The sequence below is a fragment of the Protopterus annectens genome, chromosome 4.part0 (assembly GCF_019279795.1).
Source record: "Protopterus annectens isolate FY-2018-M chromosome 4.part0, PAN1.0, whole genome shotgun sequence".
Taxonomy (NCBI): Eukaryota; Metazoa; Chordata; order Ceratodontiformes; family Protopteridae; genus Protopterus; species Protopterus annectens.
Genome location: NC_056733.1, coordinates 1,700,348,979 through 1,700,370,676, shown reverse-complemented (window position 1 = coordinate 1,700,370,676; position 21,698 = coordinate 1,700,348,979). Strand labels below are relative to the sequence as shown.

General features: G+C 40.3%; 1 protein-coding gene across 5 annotated transcripts in view; it reads left to right on the top strand.

The window, feature by feature from the left end:
* RMND5B (required for meiotic nuclear division 5 homolog B) overlaps positions 1-21,698 on the top strand; it is a 993,687-nt gene that overhangs the window by 750,905 nt on the left and 221,084 nt on the right. For all 5 annotated transcript variants that reach the window (XM_044069428.1, XM_044069429.1, XM_044069427.1 and 2 more), the window contains exon 8: positions 19,340-19,442. In XM_044069428.1, the coding sequence (XP_043925363.1) occupies positions 19,340-19,442 (103 nt within the window). The remainder of the gene's footprint in view (positions 1-19,339; positions 19,443-21,698) is intronic.

Sequence of the window (21,698 nt, the reverse complement as noted above, 5' to 3'; positions counted from 1 at the left end):
TGCTGTGGTGGGAGTATGGCAACAAAATTCTAACAAAAAATACAACCTGGAAATCGAACCATGGGTTGTGTCTTCACTGTTTTCAAACTAAAGCAAACAGTACCTTTAGCTCCTTCTGCACCCAGTGTCTTACTGGAATGTTCCCCTTCACCTTTGATAGCAAAGTAATTTTGGCCACAGTAATGAACTTAAATCTGGTGTGCCCACACACACACACACTGCTGCCATCATGAACTATATCAGTGATCATTTAACAGTGGTCACAAATAACTACAAATGTAAGTCATGTAACTGCCATTTGCTTTCAAGCATAACAGTTAAACCTGACCTTTGCAAAAAATGTGCATATCTAATAAGCCTTGAAGAAAAGTGAAAGATTTAATGGCCTCCATAATGCATTTCACCTTAGTGATCATGATAATGATGATTGTACTACCCCAGTAAACAAATGTAAAATAAAATCCCAGGCATATATATATATATATATATATATACACTGTAGCTTTTTATGCTATGCCATTAAACATTTAGTAGTAATCAGTTAACTGCCATGTGCTTTCACAAACACATGGCTTCTGTCATCTTCAACCCTTCCTCAAAGGACAGCCAGCTTCTTTGTATACATCAGATGTGTATGACACAAGTGCTAGAAATAAATGACTACACTGAATGCCACATACTGAAAAAAGCTAACTTTGTGACAAAAAGGAACATTAAATGTAAAATAAAATAGAAAAGTTTTACTGAATTAAATGTGAAATAGAAGACATGCCAGAACACAAAAAATTATATAAGGAAGGAAACAGTCAGCTTATTTACATAGATGTACATTATTCAGCAGACATGAAATTACTGAAGTATCCCTTACTCTTACAGCAAATCTAAAATAGGGAAACCTTATCTGATAGTCAGGTAATCTCCTTTTAACAGTATATGGCAGCAGCCTGAAACTCTGTGGAAAGGGACAGTTGTAGTACAAGTAGATATGTATGGTACAGATAAAACAGAAACAGGATGCTCTGCATCATAAGGGACTATGCTAACACAGCAAATTAATTTTAAGGGCATGGATAGACTATATCCTGTTACAGAACATAAGGGGAAGTTGAAAGTGTACAGTGCTTTGCGTACATATTAATGACCTAACAGATATGAAAGATCTATCACAAGGAATAGAAGAATTTGAGAGTGTAGTACTATGGGGGAAGGTGGAGATGCACACAAGTACAGTAAAGTTGAGTGAGGCACATCTAAAGCTGGTTATTACAGGTGTGGTCTAACAGAATGCAGGGATAACTATTGTCAGTAATCACCAAGTACAAACATAAAATAGCAGACACGCAAAAGGGATACGAGAGACACAAGCAGGATACAAGGACAGTAATAATCAGAGAACTATATTATTACATATGGCGAGCATATTATTTATATCCTTTCTCACCTACCAATCCAGACTTAAATGCATCAGAACAGCATGTGTGGCACATGGATGCAATCGTCCAGTGATAGCTGCAGGTAGGGAAAACACATTTGTTGAGGCAGACATGCAGAAAAAGGAGCTAAGCATCCCTAAGTAAAGTCTGTATCTGGAAATGATATTGGGAAATGAAGTCGGACTGATCAAGACAGAAGACAGGCTGTTAAAGGGGAATTGTTCTCTAAGGGGAGTGTCATTAATGTATTCACTAAGTGCAGACACCTACATTTTTGTAATACTGTGAAAATCCTAGTGCTGTTCAAGCTGGAAGTACAGCATAACTAACTGAGCTCCAGCAAGGGATAAAGCAGCAAGGTGGACTAAACAGAGCAATAGACTCCTGTGTGTGACTGACTGCGATTGTAAGCAACTGCATATGTTGTTAGACATAGCAAATTACTACAGGATCTACAGTCCACAAGGTGAAGAACTCCACGGTTCCCACAGCCACAAAACAGCCTACATCTAACATCACTGACATCCAGTTCCCCAGCCATGCTATATGTAGAACATGGATGCTGAGTAGTCCTCTAAAAGTATTGTTGACATGATAGATATTACATGTGAGTACAGACCAGGTCAGCTTAGCAACAGATACTGGACAGTACCCAGCCAACGTGGCAAGCCAGTGCTGGGGATAGAAGGTTATCTGTATAATTTACCATGTGAAGTACTATCCAAATGATACTGGGCATGTATCAAGTGGAGGATAAAGGCCTGTGGAGGCCAGGCTATCACAGTTCACCATGCATGGTGGGAAGAACTGCAGAAATACTTGCTACACCAACATGACCCTGATGTCACCAGTGCACAGTGCACTGCAGAACTATGGTGGAGTGCATAACACAGCAATGATTTGCCAAGTCAGGTAATAGTGTCCTTGGAAAGGCAGATGGCAATGTGCTGCAGAGGTTTCCTTTTTGTGCTACACTCCATTGTACCATTAGCAGAATACAACAGAGCATGGACATCCATTTTCATACCCCCTTCAACCCTAGTGGACATTGGTGTCATCCGGTACCCACTCTGCAGTGATGCCTTTTCTCTTAAGAAGAAAGTCAGATGTGGATAGCAAGGACTCCATCGTTTTGCTCACCACAGCACAAAATCTGGCAGATGTATGCAGGTCACACATCATATGTGGGGTTGGCACATTCCCAACACGTGCAGAAGTATGCTGGCAATTGTACTTAGAGGATGGCTGCAGATTTTGGATGCACCTTTCATCCAGACTATATCGTGAATGATTCTGAGAAGGTGGCAGTCCATGCCAGTCATGAGGCATTCCCAAAGAGTATTCTAAATGGCTGCTTTTTCCATTTTGCCCAGATTTGTCGCAATTCCAGCATCACCTTGTGGTGCTTTATGGTACAGACACTGCATTTTTCTATAGCCATCCGCAAGCTGATTGCACTGGCTTTCCTTCCAGTAGATGATGTGTCTGCATTTGTGGAGATTGTTTCTACACTGCCTGAATGTGCTAATCCCATATCAACATTTCTGGAGTATGTGTGTGTGTGGTTGTCAAAGGAAGTATGCCTCCTGCTCTCCTGCACCACGACTGCCAACATCTTATCCTCTGAAATTCTGGAATGTTTATGATGTATCTGATATGGCTCTTCCGCGAACCAATATTCAGGTGGAAACATGGCACTGCTGGCTAAAGTTGTTACTTGGACAGCCTACATTACATTTTTCTGACCTTTTGTCTGTTCTGCAACAGGAACAAAATCTAACTGATAACCAAAGAGAATCATTTCTCAGTGGGACACCAGTGACACCACATAGTAAAGTTATTGTTGTAAGGAAGCATCGCCTAAAACACATCCTTCAACATCAAAAAGGGTTCGCATCAAGATCTAAGGATGTAATGGTGCCCCTCTACTCTTCCCTCATCAGACCCATTATTGAGTACAATGCACCAATTGGAATGTACCTGGCTAGACATCTCCAGCAGCTGGAGAGACCACAAAGGTACCTAACCAAGAGGATTACTGGCCTCAAACAGTTGCCCTATGCAGCACGATTGAAAAAGCTAAGACTGTTCTCTGTTGCATACCGCTTTCTCAGAGGCGATCTCTGTCTAACGTACAGAGCCATGTCCAACCCGGAATTGTTGAACATGCTCCATCTTAGCAAAACCAAATCTACTCGAGCTACATGCCCTAGGGATATAAACCTCAACACAATAATGAATAGAACATGCTGGAGGGATAGATTCCCTTTGCAGAGACTTCGCTTACTATGGAACAGGGTCCCGATCTACATAAGACAGAGCCCCTCACTATCACTCTTCAAGAAGAACCTTGATGAGTGGATGGGTAACAGAAAGTTCACACCGGGGATCACACCAACAGCACTACTAGATAGGGGCCAAGGGTACTAGCTGCTAGTACAAGGGTCTAGGGAACTACTAAAGGAGCGGTGAATACCGCACAATGTGGCTGGGCTAATATATGCCTTCGGGCAGATAGCCCAGTACCAACCTATGAACCTATAATTGTGACTACGCCAATGTGCAGGATTTCTTGCATGCTGTGGCACATTTTTACAAGTTGTGATTGTATTTGCATATAGTACACACCAGGCACTACACACATCACTTGAAATGTTGTATTAATAAAGGCTTTGTCCATTGTACACTTTCACAGTGCCACATTCATGTCCCCTAGCATCTGAATGCAGTAACCTGTACTGCGGACAGTTATATGTTTGTGCTGCTGGGGACATGTAAATTTTCAAACACAAGCAAAAAGCAGAAAATGGGCAGTAAAGGTCTGGTATATCAAAAATAAAACCAAGCCAAACTAAAGAGTATATACCAAAGACCAAGCACGGCTGAAACAGTAGCAATACAATTTATTATAATGTAAGCGCTTTCATGCTCAAGAACAAGCACTTCATCAGACAAAATACACTAAAATGCATAGCCATTAAATAATACAACTCGTTAACATCCAAACAATTACACAATTAATGTAGCAATGTACGATCTTTCAATAAAAGTTTTAAAGGTATACTACCATTCAGGCCAGGAAACCTGAGTGCCTTTAGGGTAGTAATCCATTTTCTGTCAGCCTTTTCAGCCTTATTAGGTAAATCACCTCCTCTAATACTGTTAGTTAAATTTTGCAGTACTACAAAACTAAAAACTATGATAATTTAAAATCAGCCAAATGTCTATATAAGGCACTGGTAACATCTTTCTTCCATATATATCCGATATGTTCCAAAAGATGTTCCGTGAAAGACCTATAGGTCTTCCCCACATAGAAACAACTTCTCTTTCGGTTGTTCCCATTAGGGGTCGCCACAGCGGATCATCTGTTTCCATTTCTTCCTGTCCTATGCATATTGCTCTGTCACACCAACCACCTGCATGTCCTCTCTCACCACATCCATAAACCTTATCTTAGGCCTTCCTCTTTTCCTCTTACCTGGCAGCTCCATCCTTAGCATCCTTTTCCCAATACACCCAGCATCCATTCTCAGCACATGTCCAAACCAATGCAATCTTGCCTGTCTGACTTTGTCTCCATACCGTCCAACCTGAGCTGACACTCTAATATACTGATTCCTAATCTTGTCCATCCTTGTCACACCCAGTGCAAATCTTAACATCTTTAACTCTGCCACTTCCAGTCTGACTCCTGCCTTTTTGTCAATCCCACCGTCTCCAACTAGTACAACATAGCTGGTCTCACTACCCTCTTGTAGACCTTCCCTTTCACTCTTACTGGTACCCGTCTGTTACACTCTTCTCCATCCATTCCACCCTGCCTATACTCTCCTTCACCTCTCTTCCACACACACCATTACTCTGAAATGTTGATCCCAAGTACTTAAACTCATCCACCTTCGCCAACTCTACTCCCTGCATCCTCACCATACCTCTGTCCTCCCTCTCATTCACACACATATATTCTGTCTTAGTCCTGCTGACCTTCATTCCTCTCCTCTCTAGAGCATATCTCCACCTCTCCAGGGTCTCCTCAACCTGGTCCCTACTCTCACCACATATCACAATATCATCTGCAAACATCATAGTCCATGGGGCCTCTTGTCTGATCTCGTCTGTCAACCTGTCCATCACCATTGCAAATAAGAAAGGGCTCAGAGCTGATCCTTGATGTAATCCCATCTCCACCATAAACGTCACTCCCACTGCAGACTTCACTGTCACACTACCCTTGTACGTATCCTGTACCACTCTTACGTACTTCTCAGCCACTCCTTACTTCCTCATACAATACCACAACTACTCTCTAGGCACCCTGTCGTATGCTTTCTCCAAGTCCACAAAGACACAGTGCAACTCCTTCTGACCTTCTCTATATTTCTCCATCAATACTCTCAGAGCAAACATTGCATCTATAGTACTCTTTCCTGGCATGAAACCATACTGCTGATCACTAATCATCACCTCCCTTCTTAATCTAGCTTCAACTACTATTTCCCACAACTTCAAGCTGTGACTGATCAGTGTTATCCCTCTGTAGTTACTACAGCTCTGCACATCACCCTTATTCTTAAAAATAGGTACCAAAACACTTTTTCTCCATTCCTCAGGCATCCTCTTACTTTCCAAGATTTCATTAAACAATCTGGTTAGAAACTCCACTGCCATTTTTCCTAAGGACCTCCATGCTTCCACTGGTACGTCATCTGGACCAACAGCCTTTCCATTCTTCATCCTCTTCATAGCTGTCCGTACTTCTTCCTTGCTAATTTGTTTCACTTCTTGATTCACTATCCCCACATCATCCAACCTTCTCTCTGTCTCATTCTCTTCATTCATCAGCCCCCTCAAAGTACTCTTTCCATCTGCTCAACACACTCTCCTTACTTGTGAGTACATTTCCCTCGCTATCCTTTATCACCCTTACCTGCTGCACATCTTTCCCAGCTCGGTCCCTCTGTCTAGCCAATTGGTATAAGTCATTTTCTCCCTCTTTAGTGTCCAACCTTTCATACAACTCTCCGTATGCCTTATCCTTAGCCATCTCTATCTTTGCCATGCTCCTCATCTCCTTATACTCCTGTCTACTTTCTTCATCTCTCTGACAATCCCACTTCTTCTTCGCCAACCTCTTCCTCTGTACACTCTCCTGTACTTCCTCATTCCACCACCAGGTCTCCTTGTCCTCCTTCCTCTGTACAGATGTCACACCAAGCACCTTTCTAGCTGTCTCCCTTACCATCTCTGCTGTAGTTACCCAGCTATTCGGTAACTCTTCACTGCCCCCCCAGTGCCTGTTTTAACTCTTCCCTGAACTCCACCTCACAATCACCCTTTTTCAACTTCCACCATTTGATCCTTAGCACTGTTTTCACACTTCTCCTCCTCTTCTTGAGCACCATCGTCATCCTACAGACCACCATTCTATGCTGCTGAACTACACTTTCCCCTGTCACCACTTTACAGTCCTCAATCTCCTTCAGACTGGCCCTCCTGCATAGGATTTAATCCACCTGTGTGCTTTTTCCTCCACTCTTGTATGTCACCCTATGCTCCTCCCTCCCTCTTAAAATATGTATTCACCACAGCCATGTCCATCCTTTTCGCAAACTCCACTACCATCTGACCTTCTGCATTCCTCTCCTTAACACCATACCTGCCCATCACTTCCTCATCCCCTATGTTCCCTTCACTAACATGCCCATTGAAATCCACTCCAATCACCAGTCTCTCACCCTTGGGTACACTCCCCACCACATCATCCAACTCGCTCCAAAATTTTTCTTTCTCATCCATCGCACACCCAACTTGCAGAGCGTATGCACTAACAACATTCATCATTACACCATCAGTTTCCAGCTTTATAAACATCGCTCTATCTGACACTCTTTTCACTTCCAAAACACTCTTGGCATACTGTTCCTTCAGGTTCAACCCTACCCCATTTCTCCTCCCATTCACACCATGATAGAACAATTTGAACCCACCTCCTATACACCTGGCCTTACTCCCCTTCCGTCTGGTCTCTTGCACACACAATATATCAGCCTTCCTTCTCTCCATCATATCAGCTAGCTCTCTCCCTAAACCAGTCATACTGCCAACATTCAAAGTTCCTATCCTCACTACTACACTCCTAATCTTCCTCCTCTCTTTCTGCTTTAAGGCATGCCTTCCCCCTCTTCTCCTTCGGCCAACAGTAGCCCAATTTTCTCCAGCACCCTGCTGGCTAACGGTACTCGACCGATCTGGTATGGAAATCTGTATTGTTGTCCGCATATGTTATTTGGCAGAAGTTTTACACTGGATGCCCTTCCTGACGTAACCCTCCCCATTTATCCAGTCTTGGGACCGGCATGAAGAAATGCACTGTTTTTTGTTACATAAAGCCAAATAAACAAGGTTGCATGTTGAACAATCAGCATATAACCTTGGAGTAAATATAAAACCATTTACTGGATGAACAAATACTTTACTTTACAATCAGAAATAAATGAATGCATCCATGAAATGGATATGTACCCGTCCTATTAAAAACCTGTGTAAAATTCTTACCACGATGATAGCACAGTTGTATCTTAAGAGATAAACCATTCTTAAAACAAAACTTTGGTTCAGGGCCAATAATTTCACTTATCTTCTCATCTGATAAAAGAATCTGTCAGTTCCTATGTATAATACCACATATCATGTTGACATCAGTATTATAGGTCAATACACATCTAACTCTATTATCTCTTACTACACTTATGTAAGGTACGAGAAAAATATGGCTTAGCAGTATTCTTCCTAGCTTCTAACATAGCATCACTTGTAGAAGTAAAATCGTATTCAGAATATCCTTTACCCAATAATTCATGAAGTAGATCATCAAAAGCTTGATGAAACAAACTGTCATCAGTATGCAACCTCGACATTCTGAAAGCTTGACCCCAAACAATGTTATTAAACACATATCCAGGGTGTATACTTGTACAATCCAGAAGGGGTATTCCTTCTTCAAGACTTCTTGTAAACACTCGTCTCTACTGTGCCCATTTCACCTTTATATAAATGAACATCTAAGAAATTAATAGCATCAAAAGCCATGTGTTTAGTAAACTAAGGTAATTCATGGTACTCTGAAGATATGAACTACATTGATCTACTAAAGAAGTAGGACCATCCCACAACAGGAAGATATCATCCACAAATCTTTTGAAATATTTCAAATATGATGAAAAATCATGTTCACTAAAAAACAATTTTTCCTCCCAACTAGCCATAACAAGGTTGGTGTAGCTATTAGCACAAGAGGTGCCCGTAGCTACTCCAACCTTCTGAAGATAAATACATTCATTAAAAATAAAAGCATTGTTGTTTTCTAAAACAAGATCCAACAATGTACAAACAAAAAATATTATATCCTTTGAATACTGACTCTGCTTATGTAAAAACGCTCTCACTGCTTCCACCCCTTCCAAATTATAACAGTAAATAAAGCATGAACATCAAGAATCACTAATACATAATAAGATACATCATGGTTAACATTAAATTCAAATAAATTCTCCATAAAATGTTGTGTCTCTCCCAAAATAGATGAAATCCCATCCATTATCGCTCTAAGTTTATGCTCAACAAAAATGGAAATTGGCTCAGTGAACCAGCCACTTCCAGAGACAGTCGGTCAAAGTTGGATGGTCATGAGAATCTATATGCACCTTTGGTAAACCATGAATCACCGGCAGGAGCGGATGCATATAACTCAAGGTCCATCATCCTGTTCATCAATAAATCATTAAGTTCATCTTTAACATGCTGGACCATTCTCCAGACTGCCAGTGATGTGATACCAAGATAAACATTGCTATCAGATAACATCGCAAACATTTTGTCATCATACCTCTGTCGGTCAAAGATGACAATAGCCCCAACCTTATCAGCAGGGCGAATCTTTATATTTTCATTATTTCTAAGTGTATTCAAAGCATTTAGTTCACCATTGGTCATGTTAAAAAACTTATTAGAGTTCTTTCAGTGCATTAAATAAATCATGTTCACGTTTATCTAGAAATAATTCAACAGATGCAGTGAGTGAAGGGCAAAACGTACGTGGTTTCTTCCACAAGAATCGTATAACAAAAACCAGGAACAAATAAGTCAAACCAGTGAACGACCTTCAACAGAGGAATACTTTATTAGTTGTTAAGCACTTTCATCCGACAGAACTTCATTAAAACAATAAACCATTTAAAAAACACACCCTATATATACCGCTCCTAGTGTGTCACATAATGACCAATGAATATAAAACATAAGTACTTCATATTGTTTAAAAATGAAAAATTATCCAAAATAAATTTCGTAATACCATAAAACATCAATTTTAATACAGAACTAATAGAACAATTGTCATTTAACACAGGGTAATTGTAGGCATTTAGCAAAAGCTGCCATCTTAATTCATTCCTATCCAAATGTTTATGATTTACACAACCTTGCAAATCTTGGTTTCTTATAATGACAGATTCCTCAGGGGTGACCTCTGTTTGGCATATAAAGCTATCTCAGACCTCACCTTGATGGGACTGCTGCATATCTGCAAGTTAAACTCCACTGGAGCAACCCTTACGCACAACCTCAACCTGATCTGTGATATCAGTAGGACTAGCTGGTGGGACAGATTTGTGTCCCAGAGACTCCCCCATCTGTGGAATAGACTTTCCCTCTCCACGTCAAGCAGAATACCTCATTATCCCTTTTTAAACGCAACCTGGATAACTGGATGGGAAACAGAAAATACACCCCTGGGATTCCACCTGTGTCCCTGGTGGACAGGAGCTTTGAGTGCAGACTTGTTTAAACATGGGCTAAACTCTTGGCTAGGCTTATAAGGGCCTCAGGGCTAATAACCTAGTAACCTCCTATGATCATATGATAAAAGAAGGAACATCATTATTAGAAAACACTGTCCGATGATGTATGATGACAAAATGTTTGCGATGTTATCTGATAGAATTGTTTATCTTGGTATCACATCACTGGCAGTGCAGAGAATGGTCCAGCATGTTAAAGATGAACTTTATGATTTATTGATGAACAGGATGATGGACCTTGAGTTATATGTATAGTCTCCTGATGGTGATTCATGGTTTACCCTAGGGTGCATAAAGAAGCTCATGACCATCCAGTTCGACCAATTGTCTCTGGGAGTGGCCAGCTCACTGAGCCAATTTCCATTTTTGGTGAGCACAAACTCAGAACAATAGTGGATGTGATTCCATCAAGTTTGAGAGACACTCAGCATTTTTTTACTGTTATTCCTAATTTGGAAGGGGTGGAAGCAGTGAGAGTGTTTTTAAATAAGCACATTAAGTATTCAAATGATATAATTTTTTTGATTTGTACATTATTGGATCTTGTTTTAGAAAACAATGCTTTTATTTTTAATGAATATATTTATCTCTAGAAGTTTGGCGTGTCTATGGGCACCTCTTGTGCCAGTAGCTACACCAACCTTGTTATGGCTAATTGGGAGGAAGAATTTGTTTTTAGTGAACATGCATTTTCATCGTATTTGAAATATTTCAAAAGATTTGTGGATGATATATTTCTGTTGTGGGATTGCACTACCTGTTTATTAGATCAATTTATTTCATACCTTGAGAGTACCATGAATTATCTTAGGTTTACTAAACACATTTTTGATGCTATTGATTTTTTAGATGTTCATTTATATAAAGGTGAAATGGGCATGTTAAAGACAATTGTTTATAGGAAGTCTTATAGAAGTATGCACCCTGGTTATGTGTTTAATAACATTGTTAGGGGTCAAGCTTTCAGAATGTTGAGGTTGCATACTGATGATAGTTTGTTTCATCAAACTTTTGATGATCTATGTCATGAATTATTGGGTAGAGGATATTCTGAATCTGATTTTACTTCTACAAGTGGTGCTATGTTAGAAGGTAGGAAGAATATTGCTAAGCTATATTTTTCTAGTACGCCCTAAGCGGAATGTAGTGAGATAATAGAGTTAGACCTGCATTGACCTATACTAGTGGTGTCAACAAGATATGTGGTATACGTAGGAACTGGCCAATTCTTGCATCAGATGAGAAGAAAAGTGAAATTGTTGGCCCTGAACCAAAGTTTTGTTTTAAGAATAGTTTGCCTCTTAAGAGACAACTATGCTATTGTCGTGGTAAGAAATGTGCCCAGGTTTCTAATAGTAAAGGTACATATCCGTTTCGTGGATGCATGGCCTATTTATTTATTTCTGATTGTAAAGTGTTTGTTCATCCAGTAAATGGTTTTATATTTACTCCAAGATTTTATGCTGAATTTCTACATGCAACCTTGTTTATTTGGCTTTATGTAACAAATGTTTCTATGTGAGGAAGACCTGTAGGCCTTTGAGGAACATATCCACTGTATAAGGAAGAAAGATGTTATCAGCGCCTTATATAGACATGTGGCTGATTTTAATGATCATAGTTTGTTTTTTAGTACTGCAAAATGTAACTATTTTTATTTTTATTTATTTATTTAACATTTGTTGACCGGGAATGTGAGGCGGTGATTTACCTAATAAGATTGAAAAGGATGAGAGTAAATGGATTACTACCCTACAGGCACACAGGTTTCCTGGCCTGAATGGTAGTATACCTTTAAAAGCTTTAGTGAAAGATCGTAAATTGCTACATTAATTGTGTAATTGTTTGGATGTAAATGAGTTGTACTATTTAATGGCTCTGCATTTTAGTGTATTTTGTCTGATGAAGTGCTTGTTCTTGAGCATGAAAGCGCTTACATTATAATAAATTATTTTATTGCTATTGTTTCAGCCATGCTTGATCTTTGGTATATACTTTTTAGTTTGGCTTGACGTGTAGATTTTCTCATTTTGATCGTTTGCTTCTGCCACATATAGATATTTATTTCTTTATTTATTGTATTTGTTTACCGGAATAAGTCCACTGGGCCTAAAAGAGCCCATTTTCAGTAGAGGCCCGGGGAGAAAAGCTCCAGCAAGATACAGAAAAAATATAAACATTAATTAGTACAGAAGCAGAAACAGTGTTACAGGTAGTAAATATAGTAACATATACAGAATATATACATAAAAGCAGGAATCTAGTTTGTTTGATTACAGTAATATATACAGAAAATATACATTAAAGCAGAATTCAATCAGAGTAGTATAAACAGACATCAGTATTACTGTGCCAGTATCAACAAGTGAAGATAAAAATAAATATGGAGAAAATATCATCAGTCTCTAGTAGCAAAAGACATAGGAGTTTAGTAATCATATAAGGAGAGTGAAGATGTTAGGTTATAGAGCAGGAACATAGCCAGAGTTGAGATGATTTTTCAGCATTTGTTTGAAGGTGGTGGTGCTGCCTGTGTTTCTTATAGAAGGCGGAAGTGAGTTCCATAGTTTGGCGACGGTGAAGGCATAGAGGAGTTGACCAGCAGGTAAGGTGGGCTTATCTACTTTTAGAAGTAGATGATTTTCAGATCTTAGATGCCTGCTGGAATGGTATTTGGCAAGTAGAGTTGAGAGAGCAGGACAGTCTGTGGGTCTGTAGATTATTTTGTGCACAGTAGTTAGATGGGTGAATGAGAGATGGTGGGGGAGTTCCAGCCACCCTAATTGTTTCAGTGACTTACAGTGGTGGGATGAGAATGTGGCCTTGGTGGCAAATTTTGCTATTCTGTTGTAACACATAGCAAGTTTGGATTTTGTAGAATTTCGGATATTAGTGAGGAGAGGGGCACCATAAAGGAGAGAGGGTAATAAAGAGGTAGTTGCAAAGGTTTGTCTAGTAGAGATGCTAAGAAAGTGTTGGTGCCTGTAAAGCATACTAAGCAAGTGTTTTTTTGATGTTATTTATGTGTAGGTCAAAGTTAAGGTTTTTGTCTATAATAATGCCTAGTAATTTAGTGTGTGGGACAACTTCTATAGTGGTATTGTCTTCGGCTTGTATAGTGAAGTTTTTTATCAAATGGAGTGGTTTTCCTAGGAGTAAAAATTGCTAGTTTAGTTTTTTTTTTTGGATTTAGGGCAAGATTATTGCTAATCATCCGAGATTCAGTAGATGTGAGGGCATTCTGGGTAATTTGCTCTAGTTCAGAGCTGGAATTTGCAGTACATATTATTGTAAAGTCATCAGCATACTGGATTACTGAGCATTGTGGGAGAGTGGTGTGAAAGTTGTTAATAAAGATGCTAAATAAGAGAGGACCAAGTATGGATCCTTGGGGTACCCCTGTGGAAGCATTGAGGAAGGGAGAGTAATACTGTTGCCATTTGGTGGATTGCTGCCTATTGGAGAGAGAGCTGTTGTACCATTGTAGGGTAGGGGGAGAAATGTGGAGGGTGGATAGTTTAGAGAGTAGGATAGTGTGGGAAATGGTATTAAAAGCTGTGGAGAGGTCAAGGAAAAGTGAAGCAATTATTTTACCAGAATCCCATGCCCGGTTAACTGTATCAAGGAAGGATAGGAAGGCGGTAGTGGTGCTGTGTCCTGGCCTGAAACCATGCTGAGTGGGTGATAACATTTGATTTTCATGCAAGTGGTTGAGGAATTGGGCATGGATGCATTTTTCCAGTATTTTAGAGAGGGGTGAGAGAATTGCTATGGGTCGAAAGTTTGTGGTGTCTGTGTTGGTGCCACCTTTGTGTAAGGGAAGAATGAATGCTTTTTTCCAGATGTCTGGGATAAGGGGTTCTTTAATTGATCTGTTAATGAGTATGCTGATGGGATAAGCTATAGAGTTAGCTGCAGGAAGTATGGGGGTAGATTGTCATGGGCCAGAGTACAGGGTTTTAGCTTAAGTAAATGTTTTTTTTATTGTGCTGGTGGGTATGGGGGAGAATTTTAGGTTAGGGTTAAGGGTAGACTTTTCTGGGATGATTTGGTCATGGTGCAGGGGGAATCTACTATGCCCATAAGGAAATGTCCTCAGCCATATGGAACTGCAACTGGAATGCCATTCAGCCATGTGTCCATATCAGCTGTCTCACAGGAAATTGTTACTCTGCCTAGGCGCCTGAACCCAGAGAAACCATTTGAGTGAGCTGCAGAAATTTACACAATACAGGTTTTGTGAACTTAAGTATTTAAACTACAAAAAAAAAAAAAAAAAAAAAAAAACCCAGCAGGAATCCATGCATTTTGACTAGAACTGCACTAGCTGTAACATCCATCCCAACAAAATGGGGCCAGCTATGGAATCCATAAAGCAAATACTATAGAATGACACAGCAGAAAAAAAGTATTTAACACTAGGAGCAAAAAATGAGAAGTCAGGAATGCATAGGATAATGAGATGAAACCTGTCTTCAGGAATCTTTCTGCAGCAGAACAAAGGGGAAGAAAAGGATCATCTCCATTCCCCAGAAGCTGTCTTCACCCTATAGAATGCTGACGTCTGTGCAGTCACTGAGACAAGGTTTAAAGCTGCGGAGAGCACACCAACAATGCAAGGTTATAGTGCCTTCCACACATTTAGACCAGCTACTACACAGACGAGGACTAAATGTGGAAGGTGTCTCGGTTTACATCAGAAAATAAATATACCTCAAGGATGGTCAAAACATGACGTTGCACTTGAGCTGCTACATGTTCATATCACCATAGGCAAAACCCAATACCACTTCCTTGCAAGCTGTAGGTCCCTCTCTGTGACCCAGGAAACCCATACGATATATTTAAACTTATTGGAAACATTCATCATCCAACCCAATACCATATTCATGGGTGACTTTAATTATCCTACTATTAACTGGGAATCCTATACAACACCAAATGTACAGGCACAGAGATTCCTGGATTTTGTAAACGCAAGCTCAGTGGACCAGATAGTCAGTACACCAGCCAGGGCTACAACCATACTGGATCTGGTCCTCAGTGATATGGGAGAGTGCTGCACACCCCCCCCCCCCACTATAATGTCTTCCCTGATAAGGTCAGAACACAAAATGGTCTCCTCTGAAGGAAAAATAAAACCTAAACCTCCAGCGAAACCTGGAATATTCAGGAACTACTCTAAGGCTAACTTCCTGCTATTAAGTGATAACCTGGCAAAATTGCAAGCCTCCATAAACCGTGCTGCCTATGCAGAACTGTTCACAGAAACTCTGTACAAGATGTTAATAGCTGCTTAGAGGCAGCTATACCCACCAGGAAGTACATAACTAACTCAGAAAACAAGCCGCTCTGGTGGAATCAGAAAGTCAATAGGCTGTATAACAGAAGGAAGAAAATCATGGCAAAAATTGAGGTACAGCACCCAGCAGAATAAAAGCACTCTCATCAAACTAAACAACCCAGAGAACAAATAGTGTACTAAAGACAAATTTGAGGTAATTTTTAGCCTCCCAGGCCAAGGACAACCACAAGGCATTCTTTAGCTATGTCCACAACGTCAAAGGCAATACACAGTTGTGTGCAGAGCTCTTTGTAAATGGAGCCATTTGTACTGAAGATGTAGCAAATCTACTGGCTGATAAATTCAGCTCCAGCTGTACCACTCTCTCCCCCTCAACCTTCCCTCATGAAGTACTATCAAATATAACTCACCCTGCTAGCAGTAAGGAACAGGTCCTTAATGCTTTCTCTAAGGCCAAGAAGACTGCATCAGTGGGACCAAACAGTGTCCCAGGATGCCTTCTAAATAGCATGAAACACAGGTCAGGCCGTCTGGAATTCCTATTTTACTGTAGCATCCAAACAGGCTCCGTGCCTCATGAATGAAGGACAGCAACAGTCACCCTCCCACAAAGGTGAGCCATCTACAGACCCTGGGAACTACAGACCCATAAGTCTCACTAGTCTTGTATGTAAAACCATGGAAAGAATTATCATGGAAATGCTCAGTAGTGATGTAGTAAACCTCCAGACACTGGACCCAACCTAGTTTGATTTCATCAAGGGCAGATTATGCCTATTCATCCTGGTGGACTTCTTTGAGAAGGTCACCAAAACAATGGTTGAGGGCAAAATGGTTCACACTGCCTATCTTGACTTGGCCAAGGCATTTGACACAGTACCCAACTTTGGCGTTGTTGAAACATTCAAGAGGTTAGTTACAAACCCGTATGTCACCTGATGGATAGCCAAGTGGCTCAAAGGACCCAGGAAGTTAGAATTGGGGAGTCCACCTCTACAAAGAGGCCATTCACAAGTGGAGTCCCTCAGGGATCAGTCCTTGGACCAATTCTTTTTTGGCATTTACTTCTCTGAAGTCAAGGCCACTGTCAGTGGTCTCTGGCTGAATAAATTTCTATATGATTGCAAATTAGGAGCTGTCATTGAATCCCACGCTGACATAAATGTACTCCAGAAAGGGATGACACTGACAAACAACTGGTGTCAGAGCCATGGAGTAAAACTAAATGCCAAGAAATGCATAATAGTATCCCTGTAATTATCACACTGGCAACCCCCCTTAGAGCTGACCCAGTAGTCGGGGACTTAGGGACACACACACACAGTAGTCTAGCCTTTGACCATCACGTGTCTATAGTAGGGAGGAAATCATTGTTTGTTGTGCAACTTATAAACAAAGGTATGGAATCTAAGTCCAAGGAAGTTATATTCCACTGTATTCAGCATTTGTCAGACCTATCATTGAGTACAATGCCCGCTTTGGTATGTACCTAACCAGGCATATCCAGCAATTGGAACATCCACAGAGGTTCCTCACTTAAAGAATACAGGGTGCAAGTAAAATGTCCTATGCAGACCACCTCAAGGTGCTCTCTCTGTATTCTGTCTCCTTCAGGCTTTTGAGGGGAGATCTATGCCTGACATACAGGGTATTGTCAGCCACAGCTCTGATGGACTTCCTGCATATCCACAAAACAAACAGCACCAGAATTACCCATTCTAAAGACTTGAACCTTGCCTGTGATATAAATAAGTCCTGCTGGAGAGATGGGTATGTTTCCCAGAGACTACCCCCATCTCTGGAACAGGCTCCCCATTCATGTGAAGCAGAGTTTCTCCTTAACCCAATTCAAGTGCAACTTGGACAATTGGATGGGGAACAGAAAATACATCCCTGGTTTAGCACCTATGTCTCTAACGGACATAAGCAACCAGTAAATGGTTCATCTCCCACGCCCCTGCTTGTTAATGTTTTATCTTCCAAGCCCCCTGCTTACACTTATAAAGGGTATCAGAACATGTCAGAGATTTGCAATGCATGGCTAGGCTTAAAAAGGCCCTTGTGACTGTTGGGTTCATAGGTGTTTGCTAGACTGTCTCACTTTTATTTATAGAAGCAGCCAGCAACAGCTCCTATTTTTCCTTCCTCCTCCAGATTCAGAAAGCACATTTCAGACTCCCCTATCCCCAAATTTAACTGTAATTAGAAAATGGGTGATCTGTACATCAGCACCCTGATTGGGGAACAAATGTTCTCCAGCAGGGTGCTAATGTACAGGTAATGCCTGCTGAAAAATGAGTCTGATCCTTCATGGCAGCATATTAAGCTGCTGTGGATGACTGCAATGGAAATAACTGCTGCCATTATTTTACACTTGCTAAGCAGTGTTTTTGCTGTTTGAGTGTAAAAATATAACAAACAAAAATGTCAAACTGTGTGCATGTTTTGTGTGTGTTTGCTTGCTTGCATGAAAGTAAGAGTGACAGTGATCGAGCCATTGTTTTACACTCAGTAAGAGGCACTGTTTTCTGTTTAGTGAGTCTAAAATTTAAAGATACAACAGAAAAGTCTGTGCATCTGTGCGAGTATGAGTGTGTTTCTGTTTGTATGTGTGAGTGTATGGTTGCTTTTGTGAACGTCTGTGTGTGTGTATGAGTGTATTTATATTTTTGACTGTGAGAGTGTATGGTTGCTTATATGCGAGTGCGTATGTCTGTATGAGGTTGTTGATGTTTCTCTGTGAATGTATGAGTGTATGGGTGATTATGTGCATGAAATGAAAGTGGAATTGTGTACGACAGAAACTGATCAATCGAGCTGTGGATGCAACTCTTAAATTACAGGTATGTACACCTTCCAGCCTCTTAGTGCAATAAATCCAGATAAAGCCTAAAATAATTGAGGGACAAAGGCTCAAAAATAGGGACAGATATTAAATATTTCTCTTATAACATTATTTATGTTAACATGCATTTTCTGCAGGATTTGAAGTCCGTACCTCTTACCGACCCCTGAATTTGACTTCAGTTTAACCTCTGCTTCTCTTAATCCCTCCTAAAACTTGGGGACCTTTGGAGAAAAGGTGAATTGGACTTGATAAACAATGACAATAAATGGTTAGATTATTTTATTTTGGAAAATTGATATTAATTCACATTGTGTCAGTATCGTCCTCTCCCAGCTGGTCACACAGGCAACTAATCTGGTAGCCATGCATGGATCGCTCAAAGATGGTACTCTTGGTAGATGCCCTATCCCAGAGCTATCTTGGGGTTTTCTCAATTTTTTGTTTTACACATGTATTTCGTTAATTTTATTCACCTTTGTAGGGGCCTTATTTTAGTTATGGGCTTGGAGTTAATGTAATTCTGCAACACAGATCCTTTAAAGATGTCTATGTTTTAAGTGTTTTGTCATAAATTTAACTTATCGTGAACTAGAGGGTTAGTTTTGTATGGTCTAAAGTAGAGAGTTTATTGCAGACATCAGAGTTTATAGTAAGATAATAAAGTTGCACTTTCCATCCTCTTTATGCTTCACAATTGAATATATTTGATCAGTTTAGGAAAGTACTAGTTAGAATCATAGTGACAGGAAGGTTAATTGGCACCTTAAAAATTCATTGGACTTTCTGAATGTGTATAATGTAAATTGTTTCTGTTGGTTACTTGTTTTCTTGCTTGTGATTGTGAACAAATTTCTGAGAATGCTGATTTCTGTATTTTCTTTTGACATTCTAGCTTTTCCTCAGGGTGCATAGCGTTGCCTGTTCTGCTGAACATCAAAGCAGTGATTGAACAGAGGCCGTGTGCTGGAGTCTGGAGTCACAAAGAAGAACTTCCAGTAAGATTTTCTTTCATCTTTTAAATTTGCAAAAAAATTATTTATATTTTTTAAAGTAGGGATCATGTTTCTCTTACGTCCATTCCTCAATGGGTAGGTCTTCGGACCCAACTTCAGCCACTCGTAAGCTTTGAATCCAGTACTCGGGCTCCACCCCTTTCCCTTACCCATAACCCCATGATCTTCTGTGCTTAGGTGTTAATTTTCAGGTTTTAATACTTTTCCTCTATTACTATTAACATTCAGACTTGTACTTCATACATGTACACACACACATATATATATATATATATATATATATATATATATATATATATGTGTGTGTATCTATATACATATTTATTTATTTATTTACATTTGTTGACAGGGAATGTCTCACTGGACGCCGGTCCATTTTCAGCGGAGGCCCGGGGAGAAAAGCTCCACAAATTAAAATATTACAGATATAGTTACAGATGAAGAATCCTAGCAATTAAAATATTGCAAACATAGTTACAGATGAAGAACATAGTACATTCAGTAGATAACTGGGCATCTGTTCTATCCACAAAGTCATAGCAGATATGAACAATTGCTACAGTAAGAAGTTACTGCCATATAATAAGTAGATAGGCATGGAAGTATCAGAGCTTGCTGTAATCAAAGGTAGTTTGTGGGATGGAAGAGAGGTAGGGGGTAGATGGAGTGGGAAAAGTTAGAGGGGAGAGTTACAAGGGCATAGCCGACATGTTTTTTTAGGTGCATTTTAAGTAAAGCTTTGAAGTGGGTGCATGATGGTAGAGAGGTTATTGTGGGGGGAGGGGGGTTCCATAATTTGGCTATAGCGCTGGAGAATGGTGCTTCTCCAGCAGTGTTATTGGCTCTAGTAACCTGTAATTGATTTTTGTTGCTGGATCATAGTGGGTCTGGTGGTGAGATAGGGATGGAGTAGATACTGGAGGGAATGGGACCTTTAGAGTATGGTTAACCAGTTTGTGGGAGAGTGTGAGTTGATACCATTGAAGGAGGTGAGGGAGTTCTAACCAGCCTAGTTCAGTAAGTGAGAGACAGTGATGACTGTGGTAGGATGCCCCAGTGGCAAATTTGGCGATTTTTGTTGTAGCAGGTCTCGAGTTTATTTAGATCGCATTGCCTTAGGTTGGTATATATTGGAGAGGTGTAAAGTAGGGTGGAGATGAGGTGCGAATTTGCAACTGAAATCCTAGCTGCTTTGGTGATGAGTTGCTTATTTCTGTATAAGGCTCCTAGTTTTTGGTGGACTTCGTTTATGGTCATGAATATGTGAATGTCAAATTTGAGATTGTTGTCTATTTCAACTCCTAGCAATTTGGTGTGATCTGTTGGGTGGATAGTGGTGTTGTCTTTTGCTGTGATGTTAAAGTGAGAGTTGTTTTGAGTACGTTTGGTGGGTTCAAAGATGAGGAGTTTAGTTTTGTTTGGGTTGAGTATTAACTGGGCATCGGACAGCCAAGTTTCAACAGAGGAAAAGGCATGCTGTGTGACCTTTTGCAGTTGGGGTATGGACTGGGCGGAGCAGATGATGGTTGAGTCATCTGCATATTGTATGTGTGTGCCATGTTTGGTGGCAGAGGCTAGATTAATGGTGAAAATAGAGAACAGTAGGGGTCCAAGCATGGATCCTTGGGGAACACCAATAGAGATAGGTAGTTGGGGAGATATGTCATTTTGTCATACAACAGATTGCTGGCGGTCAGACAGTTAACTTTGAAACCAGTTGGTGACTGATTGAGAAAAGGATAGGTTATTGAGAGGAGGAGTTTGTGCGGGACCATATCAAATGCTTTAGATAGGTCTAGGAAAGTAGCAGAGGAGAGATGGCCATTGTTTTTATGGTGAAAGATAGTTTTAGTAAAAGAGTAAGGCAGTGGTGGTGCTATGGTTTGGTCGGAAACCATGTTGAGTATTAGAAAGGAGGTTGTTAGTAAGGAGGTAGTCTGAGATTTGAGAGTGAATGCATCTCTCTAGTATTTTGGAGAGTGGAGATAGAATTGCTATGGGGCGGTAGTTGGTTAGATCTGTGGAGGGGCCGTCTTTATGAAGGGGAATGATGTGTGATATTTTCCATAGTGTAGGGACGTAGCATTCTGACAGAGATCGGTTAATCAAGATGGATACTGGGTAGGCTAGGGCGTCAGCTGCAATTTGTAGGAATTCACTTGGGAGGTTGTCTACTGCTTAAGTTTAAGTTTAGTTAAGAGCAATATTTTCTGAGGAGTGAGGAATGTTAGGTGTAGG